Source organism: Aythya marila, assembly GCF_965140915.1.
Source record: "Aythya marila genome assembly, chromosome: 13".
NCBI classification, from domain to species: Eukaryota; Metazoa; Chordata; class Aves; order Anseriformes; family Anatidae; genus Aythya; species Aythya marila.
Window position 1 is genome coordinate 17,181,359 of NC_139054.1, and position 27,909 is coordinate 17,209,267.

General features: G+C 40.0%; 1 protein-coding gene across 5 annotated transcripts; it reads left to right on the forward strand.

Moving 5' to 3' along the window:
* ATP7A (ATPase copper transporting alpha) lies at nucleotides 1–27,909 on the forward strand. Of its 5 annotated transcripts, XM_082770707.1 has the most exons (24): nucleotides 44–59; nucleotides 1,479–1,614; nucleotides 6,900–7,036; nucleotides 10,091–10,580; nucleotides 11,326–12,063; nucleotides 13,239–13,445; nucleotides 14,486–14,649; nucleotides 15,020–15,181; nucleotides 15,812–15,888; nucleotides 16,086–16,311; nucleotides 16,747–16,980; nucleotides 17,401–17,492; nucleotides 17,876–18,003; nucleotides 18,187–18,341; nucleotides 18,647–18,781; nucleotides 19,627–19,821; nucleotides 20,014–20,196; nucleotides 20,361–20,574; nucleotides 21,242–21,388; nucleotides 21,616–21,758; nucleotides 22,092–22,295; nucleotides 22,839–22,956; nucleotides 23,493–23,595; nucleotides 24,421–27,909. In XM_082770707.1, the coding sequence occupies exons 3-24, from the start codon at nucleotides 6,929–6,931 to the stop codon at nucleotides 24,695–24,697; spliced, it is 4,500 nt and encodes a 1,499-aa protein (XP_082626833.1). In that variant the 5' UTR covers nucleotides 44–59; nucleotides 1,479–1,614; nucleotides 6,900–6,928; the 3' UTR covers nucleotides 24,698–27,909. The 5 variants fall into 5 exon arrangements, with proteins under 5 accessions (XP_082626834.1, XP_082626835.1, XP_082626833.1 ...); XM_082770708.1 differs by lacking the exon at nucleotides 1,479–1,614 and having other exon boundaries at nucleotides 1–55; XM_082770709.1 differs by lacking the exon at nucleotides 1,479–1,614 and having other exon boundaries at nucleotides 6–59.

Consider the following 27,909-nt stretch of genomic DNA (forward strand, 5'->3'; position numbering starts at 1 on the left):
CGGCGCTGCTCCCCGTCAGGGCGCTGAGGCGGCGGGCGGCGAACCGTGAGGAGCCGTGAGTAAGCGCGGAGCCCCTGCAGCCTCCAGGGTCTCTTCCCCGCTCCCTTTTTTCTTATTTATATTTTTTTCCTTTCCTTCCCCTCCCCCCCCGCGGTGTTTAAGCGGAGGCGCGCAGCCGGGCGTTTCGCCTTGCCGCGCCGGCGCTCTGTGCCCGCGGGCGGTTTTCCCGCTGTTTTCCCCGTTTTTTTGCCAGTAAAAACGCGGTGTGAGCAGCCCCGCGGAGGGCACAGCGTCGCCTGTGGGGCTTCGGAGCGAGATAACACCGCTGAGGCGCGGCGAGCGCGGCTTCCCCACAGCCCCCCTGCCCCCTGCGCTGCCTTCAGATCCCGTCAGTGCGGGGCTGTAACGCCCCAAATAACGCCCCAAAACGCTCCCTGCAGCTGCCAGGGTGCTCCCGGCTGTGTCCGGGGGTGTAAATAGACGAAGAGATCCCCTACAAGGCAGGCGGGCGCAGGGAGATGCGCTGTGGGCACCCCCAGCCCCGAGCCGCGCTGTGTTCCCCTCAGGAGGGGCGGCGCGGCCCTTGCTGCCCCCCCGGGTGCTGGGCAGGGCGGGAGGAGCCGGCTCGCCGTGTCACCCGCTGCTTTTATTCTTATTTTCTTCGTACTTTCGCTTGCACGGCGTGTTCCGCGTTCTTCTGCCCTGCGTCTTGAGGCAGGAACCGGGAGCCTCAGCTGCCCTCGTACACCGAGGGGGTGAGGTGATGACATTTTCCTCCTAACGCTTGTTACAATCCTCGGGAAATTCCTGTGTCCTCCGGAAAGCTGCTCTGAAGAGCGAGTGGAAGGCCAGGAAGAAGTGAAAGGATTTGTGAAGAGTTTGTCTCAAGTATTATAAAATTCTCTTTAGAACCTAATGGAAGGTTTTTTTTTTTAATTCATGCTGTTTGTCTTTTTTTCATCTGTCTCATATAGAAATAAAGTTCCTCGGGGCAATTTCCATAGTCTGCTGAGCCAGCAGGAGTTGCTAAAGTCTTGAGCAGCACAAATTGCAACCTGCTCAGAGCCTCAGAGTCTGTGCGGGATGTTTATTACAGGCGGGCAGTTCCCCCTCTGATAAAGCCTCACGTATGGGGCCGTACTCTCAAAAGTGACTGTTTGCCTGTGAAAGTAGCAGAAGCCCATTCTTGTCTAGCAGACCAGACCACCTGTAACCAGTATTTTCATAAGCTCAGCGGGGTTGTAAACTTTGGCCTCTTTCTGCTGTCCTTTGTTCTTTTTTTCCACGTTTTTGGAGACCTTTAGGGATGGGTACCTGTCTTCTGCTAAATGTAATTAGGAATCTTTCTTTTTGCTGTCAAAAAGAAAGCTATAAAGTAGGACTTAGCCATTTGGAAATTTAGTACCGTCCTAAGTTAGATTTGACAGATTCTGTTGCCATTTGTTTGTCTTTACCTAGCTTTTGCTGACATCTTTCAGCAGCAGCTCTAAATTCAAAATATGTATGGAAAACTTTGATGAAAAGTAAGGCTGTACACTTGGAGAAGCCCACAGTATTTCAGTTATGTATCCCTACTGATCCTAGAAGAGACGTGAAGCATGTTTGTGGTGCACGGTGAGTGCGTTGTTACACTGAGGTGCCTGGGTTAGCTCAGATAGTAGAAGCTCTTAAGCATTTTTGGGGTATAAGATGAGAGTCTGGGGTTCTAGCAGTGTGGTAGCTGTACCGCTTACCTTTTTTTTGGTAGCATGATGTTATGACTGACAACTTTGACTTTACCTAGACTTACTATGCTTCAAGACTGCTGTTAGCACGTCCAAGCAAATGATCTGTTGATGTGAATCCAAGTTTCTCAGTTGCCCTGTGTCTAATCACTGTTTAATTTTCCTTTCCCTTGGAAGAAGTTGTTATTTTAACGCAGGCAACCCCAGCGTTAAGCCTCAAATTGTCCCTGCAAGCACTTGGCTTCCTTTCCAAAGATCCTGTTGGTTTTAGCTATCCTTGTGCACCGCCTGTGCTGTCGCTGGGTGCTGCCGCGCTGGGTAACGTACGGTGCTTGGTTCTTTGCTACTGCAGAGCCCCAGTATTTCTAGGGCTCTGCTGCTTCACTGAGGGTGTTAATACACGTGCAAGGAAGTACTGCTGGTTTGTGTGCTGCACAACACAGGTGAAAGAGTACTGAAAGGATTAAAACAGCTAAAAGGGGAGTTTCTAAAGGTGTTGAGCTGTAAATAGTGCACTGGAGAATACAGTAAGCTGACAGCTGCTTTCACAAAGCGTGGTGAAAGCCAAGGCTGAGATGAACTTCAGATGGTATTCCAGAAGAGCAGTAGCTGAAGCCTTGTTTCCTTGTGTTCTGAATATTGATCTGTTAGACTGGGTGTGTGCACAGGGGTCTTCCTGCTGCTTGGCTGCACTGCCAAATCCCTAAGTGGTGATGGAGATGCTCTACAGGTGGAGCAATGCCCTGGTCGAGAATACAGCCGTCACTTCTCTATAAAACAGGGGTGATGTATGCATCTCACCCCAAAAATGTGTCTGTGACTGTCATGACCCAAAGGGTTACCTGGCCTGTGGGTCTGCAGGGATCTCAGGAGTGGGCTTAGGGGATTCTGTGATGCACAAAGGCACAGGAAGTTTATTTTCTCAAGGTTTCTGCTTATTACAGATTAGCACCAACCAGCACTAGCAAATACAACGCTCAGTAAGGTGAATATACGGACAGATAATAAGCAATTACAGATATTACCAGGATGCAAATAGATGTGTAGTAAATATTAAGACTATAACACTAATTAATAGCAGCAGCAATTAGAGCTAGTAGAAAGGCAATTAGGGGTAGTAAAAGTTCAGCCATATAATACCTACAAATACAGATTTGGTCCCCAGCAAAGGTGCAAGTTGTACAGGACGTCCTCTAGGAGAGACAAGTTTGTGCAGTGTGGAGAGGTCTCAGGGAGAGACAGGCTCTGTTTTGGGTAGAAAACAAGTCATTTTTACATTGCAGGGACGTAGGAGGTCATAGGCCACCTCCTAGAGCAGCCAGTAGATGCTGCTAACCACTTTGTTGGTTTTGCCCTTATCGATGGTTCATTGGGGACGCCATCTGCCTTGCTGTCGGGTAGTGATGAGGATCTTCTATCAGCATATAAGATAGATATAGTCTATCTAGGAGGCTTTTTAGAAAGCTTTTGGTTTGTTGGTTGTTTCAGCCACGAGCTACCAAACCATAATTGTCCCTTCTACCTTGAATTTCTTTTGAGTGAATGTGTGTGTACATATATATATACACACACACACACACACACACACACACACACACACACACAGAGTAAGGAAATGGGAAGTTGTGTTCACGGTACTGCTGTAGCTCACAAAGAGTGCTGCACGCTGTCACGAGATCGTTTGACTTCTGCATCCATTTTCTTGTTGACTTGGTAAATATTAACGCATTTAAGGAGAAGGAGGTTTGTATTGTCAATATTTATGTTGCTTGTCTGCAGATAGCCCTAACTTACTGGTGTAGCGAAGTTTTCAGGCTGGTTAGTTGTGAATTTATCTTGAGTTAATGTTGTCGGAAGGAGGGAATTTTGACAAAACTATTTCCTTTAAGTTTCAGCCAAAGTATTTCTACAGGAAGCACTCAAAGGGGAGATAGGATATTAGAAATGAATGGAACCAAGTGGAATACCGGCACATGGAAGAATGCGTTAGCTTGTCAGTTTAACTTGCTGTTGTCCTGGGGATTTTTGTATTGCAACAAAGCAAATCAAAATCCCTGTTTGTCTGATAGGCCTTTCTCCCCCCCCAGTAGAGAGCTTACGCATATATCTTGTAGCTCCAGCAGTGTTTCCTAATGATAAGCTGGAGAACAAAAGGAAGAGAGGGAGTTTGATCCAACAGATAAATTCTGTGACGGAAGTTTTGGATTCAGTCCTGGCACTACGGGGTCTTGAAGAGCGGAAAGTGATTTTCCTCTTAAGCCTTTGAGCCTTGTGCGTGTTTGAGTCACGGTTCCCTCCAGGAGAGGATTTTCTCTGCCACATTTATGTGGTGCTTAATGCCATGGGGCCCTGGTCGTTGGTCCTGGGAGAGCAGACTTGAAAAAGCCCAACCAAACACGCCGAAAACCCTCCCTGGGGCAGTGAAGGGAATGAAGCTCGGTTGGTTTTGATTTATTATTTAAATTCAAACGCAAGCAGATTGTGCTTTATTCTAAAGGAAAGGTTGTGTCTATACAAAACATGCATATGAAATTTTATTGACATAATAGGATTTTAACATGCTTTATGGGCCTAACATGCTTATTCAGGTCCTGAATTACCGCAATCAAATTATTTTATTTTACTTCCATAAATACCATCCATCATATCTGAAGTCGTGTTTCAAACGTTAGTCAGTTAGATGAGGCCAGGGAGGCAGCAGGACTCTTTATTTCCCTTTCCACGTGCTGTCTTTTTGATGGGAAAACATGAGGCTGTGCAGAAACTGGTGGCACTGACCTTGTGGAACCTGTCCCATCTGTGCCAGATGACAGACCGGGGCGTCTCAGCTCTCTGGTTGCTGTGCTCACAAAACACTCTGCACGTCAAGTACTTCTGGACACTCCACCTGTACTTTAGCCTTTTGGGAAGATTCATTGCTGCCTGGAATTACAATTACGCCCTTGTTTGCTCTGTGGACTGAGCCTTCCTTGTGGAAGAGCTGAAGTATCAGTGAGGGCCATGTGATGAAATGAAAGCACGTCTTTTAGTGAGCTTTACAGTCTTCTTAAAAAAAGATCTTGTGCCTCAGAGTATGCAGATGAGCCTGGGAAAGGGCTGGCCACATGAAGCCCTTAACCCACACTGCTCTCCTGATTCCCAGCTCCTTGTGTGCTCTGTGACCCTGCTACGTTTCTGTAGGTGTGTAAATAATTATGGATAAACATTCCTGTGCTGCTAAGAACCCAGCTCTGCCAAGTTAGGTGAGCAGTGAGATCTGTACCACCTCCTCAGGTAGGGATATCCCTGCAGTGCCTCTTGTAGCACGAGTTGCTGCTTCCTGCTGTGACGTGGTGGGATGCCTCTAACGCAGCAAGCTGCCGTGGGAAGCAGCTTGGGGATGCTCGTCCCCAGCTGCCCCCAGTCTCCAGTTCCACATGCAGATCCTTGTGCTTCAGAGAACACTTGTGCTTCCCAGCTCCCCCGTGCTGTGGCTGGAAGGGTGGAGCCTTGCTGTTGTAGGATGTGTCCGGAGCAGGGACTTCACCTACAAAGCAGCTCGCCGAGGTGTGCAGAGTCCTGTGACTGCGAGGTTTTCTCCCTGCTTGCCAAACGTTCCTGCCTGCTAGCTGCTCTTACCCGGTTGGACGTGGTGCTCAGGGACGTGGTCTAGGGGGTGGCGGTGGTGGTAAGGGCGTGGTTGGACCGTGTGATGGTGGAGGGCTTTTCCAGCCTTAATGATTCTCTGATTAATGTAAGCTAATTCCTATTTTCTTGTGCTTTACTGTGTAGTTCTTGAGCAAAGCTCCTGTTGCCCAACAGGACGTGACGGGTCATACTGGAGTTCAGGTTCCTTACCTGGTCGTTTGAGAGTTTTATGGGATGCATTAGGGAGGAAAAATCAAGTGCTCAGACTATCTTTTACGATGTTTGCATAATTAATTTTGTTTTGACCTAGTAATTATGGTTAAGTTTTCCCACGTGGTGGCTGACAATTTTGCAATGTGTTCCTGGCACTTTGCATAGAATGCATGTAAAGAAAAAACAAACAAACAAACAACCATATTTCACCTGTCAGAAAATTCGCTGTAATTCAAAGGGTTGTGCTGTCTTCTTGGTAAAGCTTCAGCATTTATTTTGTGAGGTTTTAAGCATCAGTGAGGTCAACCTGCTTCTATAATGAACCATTGCAGTATTCATGTATGGTTTTCTAGTGTCTTAGAGCAAAACCAAAAACTTTCAGACCTTCTATAGCAGGGAGCAGTCGTGAAATGCCACCAGGGAGAGAGCAAATTAATTTTATTAAATGCTGCTCGTACTTAGTGTAATCTAGTTTCCCAGACAAGTCCGCAGGGGAATAAACCAGTTAAGCACGTGTTTAACTCTGGCTGTTGGGTTAGTCATCAGAATTTGGTGTTGCTTTCACTGGAGCCAAACACTAAGCAGCTGACTGATTATTTTCCCAGCCATAAACCTCCCGTACAATGGAAAAAATAATGCAAATTTTCAAAGATGAAAAAAGTCTTAATCTCTTCTTTGCCCTCTTTCCTTCTCTGTTACTAACTTTATGCATTGGACAAACAAACTCATTTGCAGCAACCATTATTTCTGCAGATTAATTTCATTTAGATTTAGTCATTTTTCTGCTCTTGTTTTTACAAGCCAGAATGAGCATGATAATCTGCAGAGGAGCAGAAATTAGACTTTCCTGAATGAGATTTGGAAAAAGCTGGATTCACTCCCTAGGACCAGTTCCAGCATTCCTTGTTCTCACTAGCACAGGGTGATGACAAAGAGATACAGACGTGGACAGACACGGCAGGCGTCTGTCACCGAGCTTTCTGTGCCCTCCTCGATCGTTCTGACGTTCCAAGGGCTGGTGTCTCCTCCTTGCTTGCTTCTCCCAGCAGTTGGGTCACACACCACTGAGTCACAGCTTGCTGCGTGTGATTAAAGGATCTTGATTGTAATACAAAGCGAATTATGAATGTCTGAATAATTTTCTCTTTGAGGATACACGGGAGCAAGTAGCGAAGTGTCTCCTTCCTGTTCAGTTGTGCTCAGCATCAGATTTTGATCAGGTTTTGGTATCTACTAGCGTACATCGTCTGTTAAAGTGCTGCATATTGTTTTGATTTTTATCTTTGAAGTTATTTGAAGGGGAAAAAAAGCCCTAATCCTTTTTTTGGCCAACAGAAATGAGAAGACTTGAGTAGGATTTCACAATGGAGGCAAGATCCATAGTCATTGGCGTGGAGGGCATGACGTGCCATTCCTGTGTTCAGGCCATTGAGCAGCACGTCGGGAAGAGGAATGGTGTCCACAACATTAAAGTAAAGTACCCGCTTGTTTTAAAGTGTTGTTCTTGTGTGAGAAGCCATGGTAAAGTGTGTACCAACGGGGGAAAGTATGTGGGAATACTACAGCCTGTACATTTAATGGGAAAGTGATCTTTGAGGTGTTCTACTGTATTTCTAGTACAAGCAAGAGAAAAACAAGTGCTTATTGTACTGCAGTGGGAGCTGAGTTGTCACCTGTTACTCCTTAAGTCAATTTCTGCCTCAGTTCAATACTGTGAATTTCCATGCTTAATTCAGTGTTATGAAGTAATGAGAAAAGTAAAAATAAAATAATAATAATCAGGGCGGGATTATCTTAAATACGATGAAGCAAACACCCTAGAATTGATACTCGTTTTAAAAAACAAGTTGTACTTCCCCCTTAAATTCAGTAAGTATCAGTATTTTGCTCTCAAACCTCCAGGCTTTTTCTTTTACGCTGACAGTGTACACAAGTCATTGCACAGCTTCAAAAGCATTTGTGGGCCTGAGGTGTCCAATTAATGGTGAGTTGGTTGGCCACCATGAAGAATGCTGCTGTTTTGTGGTAGTAATGGCATAAAGGTAGCAGGTAGGCCAGGGCTATCCCCTTCAGGCATGAGAAGTTCCCTTCCTTTTGTGCTGCCCATTGAAGGAATGAGAGAGCAGCAGAGCCATAGTCTTGAACTTTTGACAGAACTACTTGTTTTGTCCTTAATTTGCATTGATTTTAGCCTCTTTTTTTTTTTTTTTTTTTTTTTAGTGCTTTCTTGATGTAGAGGAGATATCAATGTCATTAATCTTTTTTTCTATCATGAGCAAAATGGTGGATTTTAGCATATTCCAGGGTGAGCCAACTGGTTCTAAAAAATACATCAGTCTGTGGCAGTTTTCATAATGAAAACAATTTATAATCTGGGAGATTGCTTTTAGTCTTATGACCTAATTTGTGTAAGAAGGAGTAGTCCTAACAATTATGGCTGCAGAAAATTGCCATGCTTAATTACTGGGTATATAGATTGTGAAATCTTGCTGTATCATTCTGTAGTAGTTGAGTTTTACTCTACAGAAAATATTTTCCTGGTCTCTTCAAAAGTTGTTTCCATTTTAGTAGACATGCCAGAGATGAAATCTGTCCTTCCCAGAATCAGGTACAGTATCTTATTTGGGGGGCATGTGATTGTTTCCTGGAGCTTACTTCAGAGGGTTTGTTGTTAACCATTCTGCACAAAGACAGAGGTACACCACTTAGTACTCTTTCCTTTGCATGAAGTAGGAGTTCGGGTATGCTCACAGAATTTTTGGTGAACGACAGCAGTATTGACATGTTGTTTTGCATCTTCAAGTTTAATGGGGCTTTAATAATGGGGCTGTTCTCTGACACCAGACCCTTGGGTCACTGAATGGGCTCTTAAAACAGGGATTCCACTCTAATGACTTCTGTCCTGTGGGAATGTCACACAAATCTCTAGGTATTGGCAAACACAAAGTGAAACAAAGATTCAAATTGACTTATAAAGCAATGCCCTCAAATAACCTTGGCTTCAGAAGTCTTCTTCTCTTACTTCCCCAAATTATTCTAGCAAAAGATGTAATTTCTGCAACCTTGCATTTTTGTTTCAGCTGATTTCTGAAGATATGCAGATGACTTGAGACAGTAAGAGGAGAGATTCTTAATTTAACATGTAGAACATGTGCTTTTTATGTAAAGAATTAAACAGTTTTGTAAATATAAAACCCTCAATAGTTTCTTTCTATATTCTAAGGTAAATAACATCCCAAATCTGAATGACATTTCTAAAACTACTCTTGACAAGAAAATACGTTAGAAAACCTTAGTCTGAGTAAAATAGCACAGTAATACATTTCAAGAGATTATATTAGTAATTATCCACGTTGCAGCATCAGAACTTCAGCTTAGGGTTCTGTTTAGCTCTTATGAATTAGGTCAGCAGGAGAGATGAATGTTGGATGGCCAATACGGACAAACAGAGCTGCATTTAGGTTATTTTGCTGCCAACGGTAATGAAACCAGTAAATGTCCATGTTCCTCATTCTGCTGAGGCTAATAATTGGGACAGAAATGAAGAAAGGTGGTTCTTAAAAACATTTAACTGGTGTAATTTAATCACAGCTGTGGTCTTTAGGTTGTAGCTTTGCCCAAAGTAAAGATAAAATTGAATGATAATGTGTAGGGCCTCTGGCAGGCATTGGCTTTTGCTTTTGGAAACTGCAGTAATTGTGTTTGATGTATCATCAGTTGGGAGCAAATTAAATTGAGGATATTTGTACCGTCAAACGTGAAAGGTTAGTACTAAGTCAGGAAGTCTCTGGGTCACAAAAACGTACAGAGAGGAAAAACAGCTTCCATTGATGTTTGTCATGTATCTAATTTCAAAACTGAATCTAGCTCTGTTCAGTCTGCTGCGCTTTATTCCTCATAGCTAGGTAATAGCCTGTGCCTAAGACGCCAAGAATTATTGGACTCCTTTCACTGCTACTTAAGTATGTGGGACTTTTCAAAGAGTATTTTCTTCCATCCTTGTAGCCTGAGGGTGATTACTTCTAACTGCAAAATTGTACAAGTGATTAGAATTTTTTTTTTCTGTGGGCTCTTTTGCTTTTGATTGAATTACACTGACTAACTCAATTCAAGAGAGTTTGGCTCTGGAAGGTTCTTTTTTTTTTTCTTTTTTTCTTTTTTTCCCATAAAATGCATTAATGCTGTCTGGATATCATAAGGTTTTTTTTTTTAAAAAAAAAGAAAAAAAAAAAAAAAGACCAGACAGACTCTTTGTAAAGGATTCTGAAACTTTTTTTGGGAAAAACAATTCTGTGTTTTGTCTAGCCGTGTTGTTTCACAGATGAGAAGTTACTGTATGGTGGCCATTGGTATGGCCTTACCTTCAAAGTAGGTTGTCATGGATAAAAAGCTACAAACGATACTGGAAAAGTATTCCAAATGTCTGCAAATAAAGGCTATTCATAATCCCATGCAGGGTTTTACTTCCTGTGTCTTAATATTACAGTTTGCTCAATTGGTTTGTTCTTTTTTTTTTCCCTTGCAAGGTATCTCTAGAGGATAAAAATGCCGTCATTATTTATGACTCAAAGCTACAGACTCCAGCAACACTACAGGAAGCAATATATGACATGGGGTTTGATGCTACATCAGCTGGTTCAGAACCACAACCTGTTTTACCTGACACTATTTTTCTTACTATTCCTGCTCAGTCAGCTCTAACATCTAAAGAGATTCGTAGTACGCTACTGGAGAACAAAGGTATCCTGGATGTTAAAATGTCCTCTGATCAAAAATCTGCAGTGGTGACTTTCCTTTCTTCCGTTATAAATGGCAAGCAGATTATCCAGATGGTCCCAGGAGTAGACTTAAATATTTCAGCACCAGAAGTGACTCCAGGAACATGTGAAGATTCCAGCTGGTCTCAAGCAAGTAGTGTTTTGTTGCGCCTGAAAGTGGAGGGGATGACCTGTCATTCCTGCACCAGCACTATTGAAGGGAAGGTTGGCAAATTGCAAGGAATTCAGCGGATTAAAGGTAAAAACTTACATATTTCCCCTCCTGGCAATGTGGAGATGCTTTGGATTTATATTAGTTTAATACAACAGTTACTCTTTGTGGTACCTGATATGTAGTTAAATGTTTAATTTGGGCTAGCAGTAAAGAAGGAGGCTCAACCTGTGGTGAGGCTCTTGCTGTTACATGTGTGACAGCATTCAGTGACTGCTTTGTTTTTTTGTGTGTTGTTTTTTTTTTTTTTTTTTTTGTACTTTTGTAGGGAGGTTGGAGTAGTAGAGTTCCATAACTTCACTTTTCAGTTTTAGAAGTCTCTAATACCAGGTGTCTCTTTGTATTGTAATCAATGTTAGTTCATATTTTCTTTTAAATTAAAAATTAATATTGCTATGTCTGTGATTGTATCCAAAAGGAATGACAAAATTATCTATGTAAATAGCTTTAACATAAACATAATGCAATAGGCCCTGGATAAAAGGATGTATTTAGTAAGAAACAGTAATTTCATTTGTGAAAGTCCTGGGAAAAGAGCAAAAATTGAGAAAAAAAAGTATTTGAGAACTGTTGTATTGTCTAGACAATAAACGGTTGCACTAAATTGCGCTGAGATTTTCCCAAGCCACTTAAACCTCCCTTCCACTGCAGTTAAGTTTCTGAGTGTTTGAAGCATTCTTGGAAGTCTTTGACAAGATCTTCTGTTCTTAGGGCAACATCCTTGGTATACCCAGGGCAGCAATGCACGCTTATTTTTGCTTTTAATTTTCAGTGTCCTTGGACAATCAGGAAGCTGTTGTTGTGTATCAGCCTCATCTAATTACAGCAGAAGAGATAAAATGTCAAATTGAAGCTGTGGGCTTCACAGCATCTTTCAAAAAGCAGCCTAGGCCCCTCAAACTCAGTGCTATTGACCTGGAAAGGTTGAAGAATACTCAGACCAAAGGCTCTGAGACAACATCGCTGAAAGAAAACTCCAAGAATGTGAACGATACGAAGACAGTTGTCTTCAAAATTGATGGCATGCACTGCAGCTCGTGTGTCTTCAATATTCAGAGTACCATATCAGCACTCCCATCGGTAACAAATATAGTTGTTTCATTAGAGAAGAAATCTGCCATTGTAAACTATAACCCAAACTTAATTAGCATAGAGGAACTGAGAAAAGCCGTAGAGGCGGTGTCTCCAGAGACGTTTAAAGTCAGCCTTCCTGACCAATATGAACATGCATCGCTTCTCTCTGCACTGGCATCCCCATTGAAGTCTCATACAGCTTTGAAGGATGCTACCCAGCCGCTTACTCAAGTTGTTGTGATAAATATTGAGGGAATGACTTGTAATTCTTGCGTGCAGTCTATTGAGGGAGTCATATCCCAAAAGGCAGGTGTAAAATCCATTAATGTCTCTCTGGCAAATAGTAATGGGACTATAGAATATGACCCTCTGCAAACAAGCCCAGAAGACTTGCGATCCTCAATAGAGGATATGGGATTTGATGCGTCTTTATCAGGTAATGACGTATTAAACTTTTAAGCTTAAAAAGATTATGCAATTCTGTTTGAGATTGGGTACCACCCAAGATGAGATTTATCAGTTTACACATTATGCTTCCTGCATGTCAAGAGAAGCTTTACATTTTCACTGTCAAGGAGATAGTTAAGTAAATCTGTAGCACTTCCTTTAAGATGTTAGATTAATTAAAAAGTACTGAGATACCTGGAAATACAAATACATCCAGTAAGTATTGATATTCAGATGGTGCTTCAATTTGCCACTGTTTAATGTTTATGGAATGAATGTAGAAAGTAAATGGAGCTTTGATAGCTGCTAAGAATGATAATTCGCTGCTAAAGAAACTTCAGGGCAGCAATCTACTAGAGATTTAACTTGTGTGAAGTAACTGAGGGGTTGTTTAGCCAGACTTGGGCATGGCTGAGGAGTGACAAGAATCTGTAGAGTGTGGATATCACTGAGGAGGTTAAAATTATGCTTACATGATGTCTGGTACACTGAAAGTAATTGTGCAATGGGAACAGATGGCTAGATAGTGATGTCCAGAATATTTACAGAGAAAATGCAGATGGACGTTAATGTAAAGAGGCTTCTCAAGGGAATGCAGAGGCTCCATTTCTTATTTGCTAAGATTAAATTTAATACAGCAGGTGAAATATTTTATGTCAATAACTGAAGCAGTGAAGTCAGGTGCTTGTATTTAATCCCTTTCATACTGCTCCTGCCTACACATAGCTTGTCCTGAATTGCTGGAAGAAGCAGCTCTCTGTGGCTTGAGGTCCCTTCTCAAAGGTCAAAAACATTGAATTTGCTTGCAAAACATTCATTTGTTTTGTACCCCAGGTAAAGTCAATAAATTTGCATGTAAAACTAAGGTTGCAAGGCAGAGGCTTAGCTTGTGACCTGCCAAAGAGGGCAGAGGATGTACAGCAGGACAGATGAATATAATGAGGAAAAGAAAATTTGTAACGATAGAAAGTTCATCAGAGGCCTAACCATTGTTGCTTCAATAAGCAAAAGAAAGCAGACTTACTCCTGTGCTCGAGAGCCTTAATAAGGCACGTACAGTTACTGCTTCTTGGTCTGCAAATTTGCAGCAACGTGTATTAATGCCAGGTCATAGCTCATCGCAGTGTCTATTCGTGGTGTCATGAATTTCAATCTCTTCTTCAGCGAAGACAGAACTCCCTGTGGGGGTAACTCAACCCTCACCCGACGAGCAGTTGGCATCTCTCAGAACTGAGCCTACCTCCAAACCGTCACCAAACCATGCTGCTAAACAAGAGGCAAAGAGTATATCCAAGTGCTATGTCCAAGTCACAGGAATGACGTGTGCTTCGTGTGTAGCCAACATTGAGAGGAATTTGAGAAGAGAAGATGGTAAGATATGTCAGTGTAACCTGTTACATTTCTGAGCTTTTCTTTTAGAGAATCCATCTAGCTTATGTGCACTGTTTTTAATTAGTGGGTTGTTAAGAGAAGTGCCGTTGCTGGTACTTCATGAGGGAGAACATAGTTGACTTGTAGTTGGTTTGTAGGAGGAAAAGAGAATGTAATTCTTGCTGTTCTGTTGGCGTGCTGGCTGGAGACTGCCCTTGCAAAAGCAGGAGATGAGGTTCTCTGAAGAGAATATATAGAGATCAAATAGGGATCCTCATGAAACTAAACTAAATCTCTTCAACTGGAGTGATTTGCCCAGGTCTGCAACTCTGCAGAAGTGTACATGTCTGTATCAGAAACAGCTATTGGAGAATGGCAGTATTAGTATGGATTAAAGAGATGTAAGGTAACTTCAGCTCCACGAGTCAGGACAATGATGTCTATATTTCTGTCAGAGGGATGATTTTATTCGCAGGAACAAATAATTGCATAACTATAATGAAAAGTTATAATTATAGACTGTGTTTAATTATTATAATGAAGATGGACATATTCCACGTTAACTTGGAGTTGTATTTCTTCATTCTAAAAGCTTTTTGTACTTTCCTTTTAACTCAGTGTACAGTAGGATTGCATATTGTTAGATCTACCCTTTCTGAAACACGTTCACTCAAGTTCTTAAAGGGTTTTTAGAAATTCTAGAATTAGATCAAAATAGTATGCCACAGTGTATTTTAGAAGTGGTTTTTAAAGTCAAAATGGTCATCTTTTCATACAAAGTAAATTGAATGTTTGTAATTAGACAGATGGTAAATGTGAATTGCATGTTTTTCTCCTGGAGTAATATATTAATTCTTCATGTTTGTGCTCCCAAGTCTTTGCTACACTGCTTATACATCTCCCAAAAATGCTTGTTTTTGTTTGTATGTGCCTAGAATGTGGTAGGTTTCTCAGTATCATTGCACTGCTATTGTGCTGTCACAATGTCATTAAGTGTTTTTCTTAAACATCAACTGCTATCTGTGCATTTTGTTTTCTAGGAATACATTCAGTACTTGTTGCGCTAATGGCAGGAAAGGCAGAAGTGAGGTATAATCCTGCTGTCATACACCCTTTGGCTATCGCAGAGCTCATACGAGAACTGGGATTTGGAGCTACTGTGATGGAAAACTCTGGTGAAGGAGATGGAATTCTGGATCTTGTTGTAAGCTAGTAATTAAAAACAACCACCTCTGTCTTTATCTATTGGACTTGCTTTCGGGGGATTATTCTGCATATGGCAGGATTTTCTGTGATGTTTTTCTTTATTTTTTTTGGAGCAGACTCTAGCTTAGTGTTCCAGCTCTCAGCATGAAGAGACAGCAGAGGTTCAGCAGAGTTTAAAACGTTGTGTTCTGCGCCATGCTTCCGCTGTAGGGCTTTCATCCTTCACAAGTGAGCTCCGTCCCACTGCTTCAGACCCTAACCATAGGCAATAAGTAGCTCGGGATGGTCATAAGCACACTTTCTTTTCCCATTTCATATGATATATTAATATTTGGTTTTGATAACCACAGGGAGCCTTTATTTTACAGGTGGGAGGAATGGCATCTGCTTCTTGTGTGCACAAAATAGAATCTACCCTCATGAAGACTAATGGTGTTTTATACTGCTCAGTAGCTCTTGCAACCAACAAAGCACACATCAAATATGATCCTGAGATTATAGGTCCTCGAGATGTGATACAAGTGATAAAGGTAAGTTTCATGAAGGCAACAAGTCTAATAAAATATGCAGTGTCCTTTGAACCGTTACATACCCCATAGCAGAAGGGAAGAAGGCTATTATAGGGGGAAAAAAAATCGTCTCATCCATCATTATCTTGCTCTCAGTGCAGGGTTCTGCAGATATTGTGTGTGTTCTGGCTGAGAAGCAATGATCTGTAGTGACTTTGTCCAAGTGTTTAAAGAGAGACTGGGGAAGCTAGGCTATGGTAGAATTGAAGATAAATCTACAGGTTGCCAAAAAGTGAAGCCCATCCTTGAGTTCTGTAGCAAAGGAAAGATAACAGAACTTTCTTGGCATTCTCCCTCAATTTTTATACTTTTGTGCTTCAGGATTAACCATTTTGGAAAGCTGCATTTTTGAGCACTTTTTGAATGTTCTAGAAAAGTTGACTTCTACATCAGACTATTACTTTGTGGGTTAACTTGTGCAGAGAGAAAAGCAATTGTATCAGGAATGTTAATAAAACAAATCAATTGCAAGGCTGGCAAAATCAGTAATCTGTCCATAAATTTATAGGAGTGCAAGTTGTCTTTACAAAGTGACTGTTCTCTTTTAATTTTTGTTCTTTTTTTTCTTTTTTTTTTTTTTTCCTCCTGTAGGATTTAGGTTTTGCGACTACTTTAGTCAAAAAAGACAGATCTGCTAGTCACCTAGATCATAAACGGGAAATAAGGCAGTAAGTATTCCTGGACATATTTAGATTCTATATAAGCATCTTGTAAACATTTTTGATTACTCTTTTTAATGTTTTGTCTTTTAATCAATAGTAAAACTTAATGATTTTTTTTGTTAGTTTGTGCAGACTTGCTAGCTAAAATATTACTGAGCACTCACCTGCAAAACAAGTAATTATTTTTTTTTTTTAAACCTGAGGTGGAGAAGGGCTTTTTTTGTGAGCCTGGCTTTCTGTATTCCTGTCATGGTGATGATGATTTACATGATGGTCAAGGACAGTCAACTCTCGGAGGCTCGCGCACACCACAACATGAGTGATGAGGAAATGGAGGCCATTCACTCCTCTATGTTCCTGGAACGCCAGCTCCTGCCAGGATTGTCTGTTATGAATTTTCTGTCATTTATACTCTGTGTCCCTGTACAGGTAAGTGAGAACATGGCAGCTCTGAGTTTGGTGGGGTTAGACAATCAAAGTGGAAGACAACAAAGAAATGAAATTTGGCAAGTGACTGTAAATCTGCTGCTTCAAATTGTTTTTGAGGCTGTTAGACGCTAACACTGCCGCTGAAAACATGCGGTGCTAGGTACTGCTTTGGGCACGTCAGTCAATGTGTAGGTGCTGTGCAGTCAGAGCATCGGAGGCAGCTTGCCTAGCTCTAGCTGGTGAGCATGGTGAGGTGACCTAAGAATACTGAGGTAAAGATACAGCTCTTGCCTACAGCTAGGACTTCACTAGGTGATGGAGAATGCAAATGACAAAAAAAAAAAAAAAAAAAAGGGGTGTCTTCCTCTCAGGGAAAAACTGCTGCTGTCTGTTAAAAGCACACATAATGTATAACTGGTACTGTTGCTGTTACAGATATTTGGAGGCTGGCACTTCTATATACAGGCATACAAAGCACTGAAGCACAAAACCGCAAACATGGATGTGCTCATTGTTCTGGCAACCTCCATTGCGTTCGTCTACTCATTTGTTATTCTTCTAGTTGCAATGGCTGAAAAAGCAAAAGTAAACCCCGTGACTTTCTTTGACACACCTCCCATGCTGCTTGCATTCATCTCATTGGGCCGGTGGCTAGAGCATGTTGCAAAGGTAAGGAAAATAAAAGTACCTGTGATGTGTTGGTCAAAATGAGTGTAGTGGTGGAAATTTTGTTTCAGATAGGTTGCGCTGGTAAAATATAATAAAATAGGTTTGGTAAACTAGGTATGTTCTTGACATCTTCACTGAATGGAAAGCATCATATTTGCAAGCTATAAGACACTGAGTATTGTTTCTGAATGTTTTATATTTTAAAAATCCGATGAAAAAGCTTTCTTAGATTCTTCTGACCTTATTTATTATAAAATCAGCTACAATAACAAGTAGTAAAAATATGAAATGACTTAATATAAATCTGTTTGCAGGAAGTATTTTCTTAACAAAGTAAATCACAACATATCTGGTTGTCATTTACCCTGTGATTTTTTTTCCAATACCATAGTCAGAAAAATAAGGAATTTCTTATTCTAGGGTAAAACATCAGAAGCACTGGCTAGACTAATTTCATTACAAGCTACTGAAGCAACTATTGTTACCTTGGGCCCTGATAACGTTCTCTTAAGGTATCTTACTTTGTCATTTGCTTTTTCTGATGTTCCTTTTCTGTTAATATCAGTAGTTCACATACAAATGTTATCAGTCTGTAGGACTATGAAGAAAACAACTTCAGATTTTGCTGGCAGATACGTAAGATGTAAATGTTAAAATAAGAAAAAATTAATCCTATTCCAATTTGTTTTATTGGAATTGTGCTAATTTTTGCTAAGATAAGGAGCGAAGTGGATTTTCTCATCTGGGAAGTAAATAAAATTATAAGCTTAGTGCTCTCTGAAATGGCCTTTGTGTAAGTTAACAATGTTAACTGATGGGATTATGCTTTGTGTATAGTGACAACTGTTTTTGCCTGGGTAAAGTTTGTTAACAATCTCTTGTTTAAAAACTCTAGTGAAGAGCAAGTTGATGTTGAACTGGTTCAGCGAGGTGACATTGTCAAAGTGGTGCCAGGAGGCAAATTCCCAGTGGATGGTCGTGTTATTGAAGGACACTCAATGGTAGATGAATCTCTTATCACAGGTAAGCTTGCATTTTTTTTTGCAAGTATAAACATGTTCTTCTTTTCTTTTAAATAAATCTGAAGAGAAGTTGAAACTGATGTTCTTTTATTTTTTTTACCTGTATGTTAGGAGTTGGTAGTTGTTATAATAAAAAACATCAGCAAAAAAGCTCCTTCAGCATCTGTTGTTGACTTTTCCTTAGGTGAAGCGATGCCTGTGACTAAAAAACCTGGCAATACAGTTATTGCAGGTTCTATTAATCAGAATGGATCACTGCTGATTTCAGCAACTCATGTTGGAGCTGATACAACTCTTTCACAGATTGTTAAACTCGTGGAGGAGGCCCAGACCTCAAAGGTAGAGTAGTATGAACTTAAGCATTTGAGTCTCGTCTTACTGGCATCAGTGTACCAAATAATTTGCAAAGTGGTTAAGATTGCAGTTGCAATTCAGATCTCAACATAATGAAGTTCTTTTGCTGAACAAGGACTTTGATATGGTCCACTGTTCCAAATCTCGTCATCTTACTGAGTAAAATGTAATTATAAAGTGTGGTATGCCAAATGTGCTGAAAACAGAAGGTGCGATTATATCTATGTCTGAAGGCATAGAAGAGAATAAGTGTGACGTTGCTGAAGTTGACACTCGTTTCTTCTTCATAGGCTCCTATTCAGCAATTTGCAGACAAACTTAGTGGCTACTTTGTGCCTTTTATTGTGGCTGTTTCTGTGGTTACCCTTTTTGCCTGGATTATAATTGGATTTGTGGATTTCGAAATAGTAGAAAAATACTTTATGGTAAGTAAATCTCGTTAAACACCTTCTGAAATATTTCAGAAATAATTAGTGTGCAAATGTATTAGGTTGCAACAGCTCCATTTTTGGATTATTCTTGCAGGCAGTTGCTTGGGGGGGGAGAATAACCCATATGAAATTATTATATTTTTCAGCTATATATTACACTACAGAACCATTCTGACATTTCTATTTAAAGAGAGTTTGCAGTAATTAATCAACTCCTGAAAGTTAGTTTTAAAAAAGAAAAACAGAAAAGAAAAAAAAAAAAAACTAACCCTTGAAATTTCCCAATTTCCATTCCTTCTCTGTTGGGAAAATAAATGCTTTCACTAATGCTGTCACAAATTCCAATTCTTATTCTATTTTTCTTAGTATAACTGTGTAAATTCATCTTTGAAATCAGTGAAATTCATATATTTTACAGATGCCAGAGGAGGATCAAAATCTTAATTTGTACTTTGTGGTTGCTTAGATCTCAGGTTTCTTGGTGGACTAGTATTTCTGGTTAGAATTTACTAGTTGCAGGAGAGCAATCTTCATATCTTTGCTTTTGCATATGACATAGAGTGTAGTACCCTATATAAGGAAAAGTCCTATAATAAAACAAACCATGGGTATATGCAGTATAGAGCACAATTTAGTCACTGGCTGTTAATTTTGTCATTAATCTTAGCTTTGGCATATTTTTCCTGTGCTTTACTTTTTAATTCTAATTCTTTAATTTGCATGTTTGCATTTCTTTTTTTTTTTTTTTTTTTTTTTTTTTTTACATCAAAGGCAACATGTAGTTGAATTCCTTGTTCTCCTTGTTTTATTTCATCACTAACATGAATTTCTGTCACTAGGGTTACAATAAGAGCATTTCTGCAGCAGAGGTGATAATCCGCTTTGCTTTCCAAGCCTCTATCACAGTCCTGTGTATTGCGTGTCCCTGTTCTCTGGGGTTAGCCACCCCAACAGCTGTGATGGTTGGTACTGGTGTAGGAGCCCAGAATGGCATACTGATCAAAGGAGGAGAACCGTTAGAGATGGCCCATAAGGTAAGAAATGTGGGTTAATTTTACAAGAACTCCAAGGGCGGGTAGCAGGAGCATTTTGCTAATTCCTGTCTGAGCAGATCATTGCATGTTTGTGAGTGGCATGTTCGTAAGCTGGGTTAAAAGTGGGGTGCTCTGAGGAAAATCTACATTAAAGCTTTGTTCGTTGAATGAAATCTTCCTGGTTTACTGCAGGTAAAGGTGGTTGTATTTGACAAAACCGGTACGATTACTCATGGGACTCCAGAAGTGATGCGTGTGAAATACCTAGTAGAGAGTAACCGGATGCCACATAACAAAATGCTGGCCATCGTGGGAACTGCAGAGAGTAACAGCGAACATCCTCTTGGAGTAGCAATAACAAAGTACTGCAAAAAGGTAAATTGTGTAGGAAAAGACATTTGTATTACAGAAGAACTAATGCATTACTTAATATGTCAGAATAGACTGGCATCGTTTAGAAAGTAATTGATGTATTCAAATGGAAAGCTGGAAAATTTTGGAGCCACTTCAGTCTTCTTTTTGCTATTGCTTTTTTTTAGGAACTGGACTCAGAAACCCTTGGGACATGTACAGATTTTCAGGTAGTTCCAGGCTGTGGCATTAGCTGTAAAGTCACCAATATTGAAGCACTGCTCTACAGGAAAAATAAAATGGTTGAAGAAAACAATGTTAAAAATGTGACACTTGTGAAACTTGAGGAAAACATGGAGGAATCAATGCAGCCTGCTTTGATTATCGATGCTGATTTACCAAGTAAGCTAACTCCACTTTATAGAATAAAATGGATAGCAAGATGGACTTAGGCTTTTGGTCTTAATCGGGATCCTTAAGAATGAGAGCATTTTTTTCAGCCCTGTAGAACTGGGCTTGCATCAAGGCACATATGAAATAGAGGCGGTCATTTATTTATTTCATGCTCACGCATCACTTGGAACATTTGGTTAAAAACGTTCTGTCGGTATAAATACAATTGGAAGTTGTTAAATGTGGAGCTGAAAAAACATATAGGAGCTTTCTCTAAGCTCTATTTTGCTTCATCCCAAGTCCCTATTTGCTAGCCAAAATTATGTGTGCTTACACATTTGACTGGTTTTCAATCAAGAGTAGTTCACTATTAGATCTTTCAACTATATTAGGATGCTAAATTAAAGGCAATGATAAAGGGACTTTGTCTTTTACTGTCCCTTGACCTGTGATTCTTGGTCTACTGAAGTGGTAACTACCTATTACTGAAGAAATGTCAGTACTATTCTGTTCATGAACACATGAGAAGATTGGCTTGGCAAAAAATAAAATCTCTCTCAATATTGATTAGACTCTTTAATGATATTTCAGAGCATACCGAGAGAGCAGGATAGGATTAGCTGGATAATTAACTTGCTAGTTATCTATATGATGACAAGACTTGTTCTTCCTTCAGCTACAGTGACTTCTCAAAAATACTCTGTTCTTATTGGGAACCGGGAATGGATGAACAGAAATGGACTTCTTGTTAAAAATGAAGTTGATAAAGCCATGATTGAGCATGAGAGGAAAGGTCGCACAGCAGTTCTTACGGCTGTCGATGGTAAGTTCGTTGCTGTCTATTCATTCAGAGGTGACTTGTCACCACTTAAATAGAAACTGGTAAATACTAATGCCTTAGCAGTTACACCTGAAGTAGACTAATGGGATGGAGAGAGATGAAGTGCTAAAGCTTTGTTACACTGTCTTACAGGAGAAAATGTCACCTTTTCCTTCCCCCAAAAGAAATGAACAGAGTATTTATTACTAACTCCTGCTTTGTGTTTTTAGGAGTGCTTTGTGGCTTGATAGCTATTGCTGATACTGTGAAACCAGAAGCTGAGCTGGCAGTCTACACTTTGAAAAGTATGGGATTAGAAGTTGTTCTAATGACTGGTGACAACAGCAAGACAGCACGATCAATTGCCTCTCAGGTAAGCTGTTCTGCGTGTGTTTGGGTTTGAAGCTTGCCACAACCCAATTACAGAAAGGATGTTGTCATGTTGATAATGCTTGTGGCTAGTCTAGAACTGGTCTATGATGAAAAATGCTGACATAAAACTCAGAATTAGAGGGTAACTAAAGCCTTTTTGAAGAGGAGCAGTGTCAACGTTGAAATCAGAGCTGTTTTCATATTAGGGTTTGGTCTTTTGACTCAAGAGCATAACATGGGTTTTGGCTTTCATAATTGCATTATTAGAAGCAGAAACTTTGATAGCTAGTAGGAAAGCTACTCCTGTGTTCTCTCTCTCTACCCTTCCCCATAGGTTGGCATCTCCAAAGTGTTTGCAGAGGTTCTTCCTTCCCACAAAGTAGCCAAAGTGAAACAGCTACAAGATGAAGGAAAACGGGTGGCCATGGTTGGAGATGGTATCAATGACTCTCCTGCACTTGCTATGGCTAATGTGGGAATTGCTATTGGCACGGGTACTGATGTAGCCATCGAGGCAGCTGATGTGGTTCTAATTAAGGTAAGAAAGAAGAATGTTTCATGAAAATGAGGTGATGTCTTGAGTGATTCAGACTACTGCTGAGGTGTAGTACTTTCATAAGCCAGTGCAACTGGAGATGGTCTTTGTCTTGCTTGTTTAGTAGTGGTACTTTCCCCATGTTCTTGCTCCTACAAATTCAGGGGTAATCCAAATTCAAGAGTTGGCAAAGGAAGAAAAAATGAGGTGACCTATGGCAAACATAAATCATATTTAAGGAACATATCAGAGTATCTGTAAGGTTACAGCCACTTCTTCCTGTGTATCAACAATACCTCGACAGAAGCTGTGTTGTCTAGACCTGTACCCTACAGATAGCGCTGCATACATTGTTCGGGTTGCGGTGGCATCTGAAACGAGGCTGGTGCTCATTGTATGGGCTCTACGCAGATGAAATAGAGCAACTTATTTATTGCATGTAGTCTGTTATGTCCAGTGTCTGGTAGTTAGCTTTAAAATGGGGGTATGGTGACATGATGTGTATGTTTTTTATCTCTGACTTCTCCTATAAACATTAACTTCCAGGATGACTTAATGGATGTGGTAGCGAGTATAGATTTATCAAGGAAGACTGTCAAAAGGATCCGGATCAACTTTGTCTTTGCTCTAATTTATAATCTCATTGGAGTTCCAATAGCTGCTGGTATGTGAACATTTTCCTGTGGTAATAAAACTGTGCTTAGCCAGTAGATTATGTGGATTTACTATCATATGGAAGAGCATCCATTTTCTTTATTTCTGATGGACGTTAAGAGCAGAGCTCTTATACCACTGTAACCTCTGCAGGCAATTTGTGCATTCTCATCTCCCGCATTACAGCTGCTGTGGATGTGCTCAGCACATCAAAATGACTGTAAAATAAACTGTTTATTAAATGAACTTGATCCCATAAACAAGCAGTTTACTGCAAGGCTGGCAAGACATGCCTGCCTCTGAATTTCAGATTGTATAAGTGACATGGTCAGATGCATTCACATGTGGGTTCTGTGTGAGATAGGACATAAATATTTGCATTGAATGTTTGTTATTTAATACTAGACTAGAATCATTTACTTAAATAATAGAAATGGAACTAAATTAGAAAGTCCTCATGAAGTTTTGTGTTTTTCCATAAGGCATTGGATTCATATGTGAAGAATGCTGTGTTCCTGCTCTAAACTCATTATTTTCTTTTTCTAGGTGTGTTCCTGCCCATTGGTCTGGTTTTGCAACCTTGGATGGGATCTGCAGCAATGGCTGCGTCCTCTGTCTCTGTTGTGCTTTCTTCTTTGCTGTTGAAGATGTGAGTATGAAAAACTTATTTGTTATTTATAACTTGGATTTGAAGCTCAGGTCTTTTCCTTTAAGTGGCAGAAATCGAGTGTGAGGCTGTGACAGATATTGAAACTTTTTGGAAAACAATTTGGGCAAGTCTGTGCTTGGCAGTGGTTGATTCTTGCTTGAGAAGAGTAGTCAGCCCATAATATTTCAGAAGGTAGTATTTAAAAATTAAGACAAACATAGAACTCAAAAGTGTGTTCAAAATTTCAAATTCCTTAGTGCCCTTTGTATATTTCTGAGAAATCTTGTCTGAACATGCTGAAAAGTGAGGCTTCTGAGACAACGCAGCTGTACACTCTGCACAAGCGCTGAGGACTGGTGATAAACCAAGCTGCATTTGTCAGTGAAGAATTTGTTTCCTTACTTCACAGTTAGGAGCAGTGTAGCACTGAGGTAGGAATGATAGCTTTTGCTGTCCACTTAACACACTTGGTTTCAGAGGAAGCGGAGCAGAATACCTGGTAAATGTTAGCAGATACACTTTGCTGTTAAATGTTTTGCAGATGCTCAGTGCCACTAAAGCAGTTAAATGCTGAGTGATACCTGTCTGCTTTACCTGTTCTTCTGCATCCTGGCTCAAAAGCACATAATCAGCTTCTGGTTATATGGGAGACTTACAAAGCCTGAGACTTCAATCACTGTATAGTGGCTCATATTATAAATGTCTCCAGCTTGTGCATGATTATAGCACTTAAAGGCTAGCCTCTTTCCATATTTTAGCGTACTTGACTTCATCCTGAGACACATTGTCAACTTTTCTTTTCCCCCCCCCCCCCCCTTCCTATAGGTACCAGAAACCAAGTTCTGAGAAACTCGAGTTCCGGGCCCGTGGCCAAATGAAGCACAAGAGCCCATCAGAAATCAGTGTCCATATCGGAATTGATGAGACCGGCACAAACTCTCGTAAACTGAGCTTAATGGATCGCATCATCAATTACAGCAGAGCCTCCATAAATTCTCTCTTTTCAGACAAGCGTTCAGTGAACAGCATAGTTCTTAATGAACCAGATAAGCATTCATTGTTGGTGGGAGATTTTGGAGAAGATGATGACACAACATTATGAAAGAATCGCGCACACGCCCTCAAAAAAAGGCAGAAGAAACAAAATGGAAAAATAACCAAAACAACCTTAGCAACTGTCTACAAGTCTGTGCAAGCAGTGATCACTTCTGGAGGTCGTTACTGATTATTTTCTAGGTTTATGGGGTTTGATCTATACAGGTATTTCTTCCTTAATGTAGAAAACGGGTTTGTTAGTGACCTTCCAGTATCCTTTTTATTTTTTTTAGTTAGACTTAACAAAAAAAAAAAAAGGAGTAGAAGCCGTTAATGCTTGTGAACAGAGCTGTGTTACCATTCCATGAAGTTTGCTTTTTTTGGCGGAATGTCAAGATACAATTAAGGAGACTAAGGAACCAGAAATGCATTTCCCAGCCTTGTAACAGGCTTCTTTATGCATAGCCAAGTTTAGTACTGTGTTAAAAAAATTATAAACTCCCACATCTGTGAAATACTGAAAGTTGTGTTTGCAGATAGATGTGCCTTAAAAACTTCAAGGATTGCTCTTGTATCTGTAGCCCGCCTTGTACCAGGAATGGTTCCTCTCAATGCCAGTCTTCTTGTAAACATCTGGTTCCAGCTTTTCACACTCCTAGCATCGTAACATCTCACTGTCTGTGATCTGGATTTCTGTTAGACAGATGACTGAGATTTGGGGTTTCAATCTTAACATTGTACCCATGTTTAACTCCTATACATCCCTGTTCCAGTACACTCCTCCTAAGACTGTGTGCTTGAAGGCTGAATGGGTTGATGCTTGCTCTTTCTCAACCTCTAAGCCAAAAACTCTATCATCATCAGAGTATATGAACGTGATGTGCTACTAGCTGAAATACTTAGCTTTTACAAAGGCAGCAATGTAGTTAGTGCTTGCTTCCAGTATCAACTAGCACTCCCCAAATGAGCCAGAATAGTTTGGTGTCACACAGACTACCCTTAAAATACTTCCAATTCAATCTCTGGATATCCACCATCATCAAAGAGTTTGTTATCTGTCACATACTGCACTGATACCAGTTGCCTGTAGAGATAGTGGGCCAGGAGTGCTCCCCAGCCCACTCACAGATCCAAACCTCCTTAGTTTGGGATATTCAGATTCAGGCTTTGTGAATTAAGACCAACTTCATTTGTTACAGAACTGAAATCTCAAAATGCAGGTTTTGATCATTAAATCTTGAATATTAAAAAATTCTCAATGAGAAATAGAGTTGGTGTTCGTCACCCAGTAGCTAGCTACCTGTTTGTTACTTAATAAATCTTGTTCTTTAAATCCTGTGCTGAGACAGCGATCTAAAACAATTACTAGGTTCCATAACGTTTAACAAAATAATAAAATGCAATTAATGGTGTAAACATGTAATTCCCAATAGTGCTTTTAGAGCAGAAATACCCAATGCAGAATGACAGATCTCTGTAATAGTCTCGTTTTTAACTTGAAGTCTGTTGTCAATGCATAGATCATGCATGTCGGAAGTCATAAGTAGGGTTTTTTTTGTTTGTTTGTTTGTTTTTTTTACTATTTTTTAACTACCAGGAAAAGTACCAGTGTATGAAAGCAGCAAAGTTGTACTGTGGATTATGTTGTTAGTGAATTGGTATGCTTCTTAAACTGCAGTGAGAACAACATAATTTGGAATTGTTGCTGCCACTGGTGTAAGAAACAAAGTATTTCTGTTGCAGAATAAGGTTCTTAGTATCTCTAAGTGAATATGTTTTAGTTTTAATTAGATTCGATGTGTATATTATGTTAAGAAGTGCTGAGATGCGTTACTGCAAAGCCATTCCATGAGATGTTTTTCTCAGTTTTCAGCAAGAAAGCAGTTTCTCACAAAGCTGTTTCTTACGAAGTGGATAATTACCTGAAAACCAGCAGAATGCTGTCAAACAGCTTTTAGTGCTTCAAGACCATGTAAACTGTTTCCAAAGATTTTGGTTTTCTTGTTAATCCATGCTCACTCTCAGTGTTGTTCTTGGCAAGATTCTGCAGATGAAACAAAAGAAGTGATTTGCATTTTTTTTTTTTTTGTCTTTGTTTTGCTGATAATTGGTCATCTTAACCATGCAGTGGAGACACAAGGCAGATCTTGACATGCTCTCAGATGGGAGTTTCACTACTGCAGGAGCTGGGCTAGCCCCTGGCTATGGTACATGTGGAATATAAGTGACAGACATCGTGTTCTTATTGCAGGAAACAGAGTAGTAATACAACGTTATATTCCTGCTTGATAGATAAAGCAGCATGAAGAGTTTACTAAATTCTTTCCAAATTAATTTTTAGAGATAGTATGAGTGGAAACCAAATTGCTCTGGAGTTTCTGAAAGGCTCATATGAAGTCATACCTGCAGCAGCACTGGTCAGGACTTACTGGCCCAGAAAGTCCCTTTCAGTCCAGTTTTTCTCTTTAGGAAAATCTGTCTGGAAATGTCTTCTGAACCTGAGTTTAGTACACAGTGCATTTGAGTGCTGTATAGCTGATTAAGGAATTCAGAGTCTAGGTTTTGAAAATAGGTTCTGTCCAGCCCTGCCCCTCCTCCCCCAAATGTGTAGTATTGACTTGCGGAATGTTTGTCAGGTGATTAAAATATTTTATAAGGTGCTTTACAGTGAAAAACCAAAGTATTTTTCAGTTTGTACAGTACAAGTGAAATCATGTGAAAGGTAAATGTTTTCCTAAATATAAATGTTTTAATATGTAAGTATCTTATTCCTGTTGGAGACTGTTTGGATTCGAGAATTGAAAATATCACTTGGAAGCATAGTTACAAATGAAATTATGTATTACTTGTCTATGTTATTGTTTTCTATAACTAGCTATTTATAAAACCTGTACTTTATTTAAAAAGGGAGAAACAGTACATATGCTCAAGGCTTTAAAAATTGCTCTTTGAATCTTGCCAATAAACTTTTAAAAGTGTAGACACTTGAAATTTTAAATGAAGAATGTGAAGCTGACAAAACACAATGAACCCAGTAAACAATTTTATTTATTACAAATATTGTTTAAAACAGAAGTTCCATCCGAATGCTTTAAACTTAAGATTTTTAATTCCTTTTTTTGGTATGAAAAATAGAGAAATGAACGTTGTTATAGAATGTTAATTTAGTGCTGTTACATTTCTTTGTATCTGGAAAAAATGTAGTCTTGCACTTTCTATTAACTGTGCCTCTATCATCATAATAACAATTATAAACTATGTAATAAAAATGTAGCATCC

Excerpts from the sequence above, each read along its gene's own strand:
- ATP7A (XM_082770708.1), top strand. The coding sequence starts at position 6,929 with ATGGAGGCAAGATCCATAGTCATTGGCGTGGAGGGCATGACGTGCCAT. Across the intron at positions 18,004-18,186 it reads AGATGAATCTCTTATCACAG|GTGAAGCGATGCCTGTGACT; the intron begins GTAAGCTTGCAT and ends ACTTTTCCTTAG. Across the intron at positions 21,759-22,091 it reads CACGATCAATTGCCTCTCAG|GTTGGCATCTCCAAAGTGTT; the intron begins GTAAGCTGTTCT and ends CCTTCCCCATAG.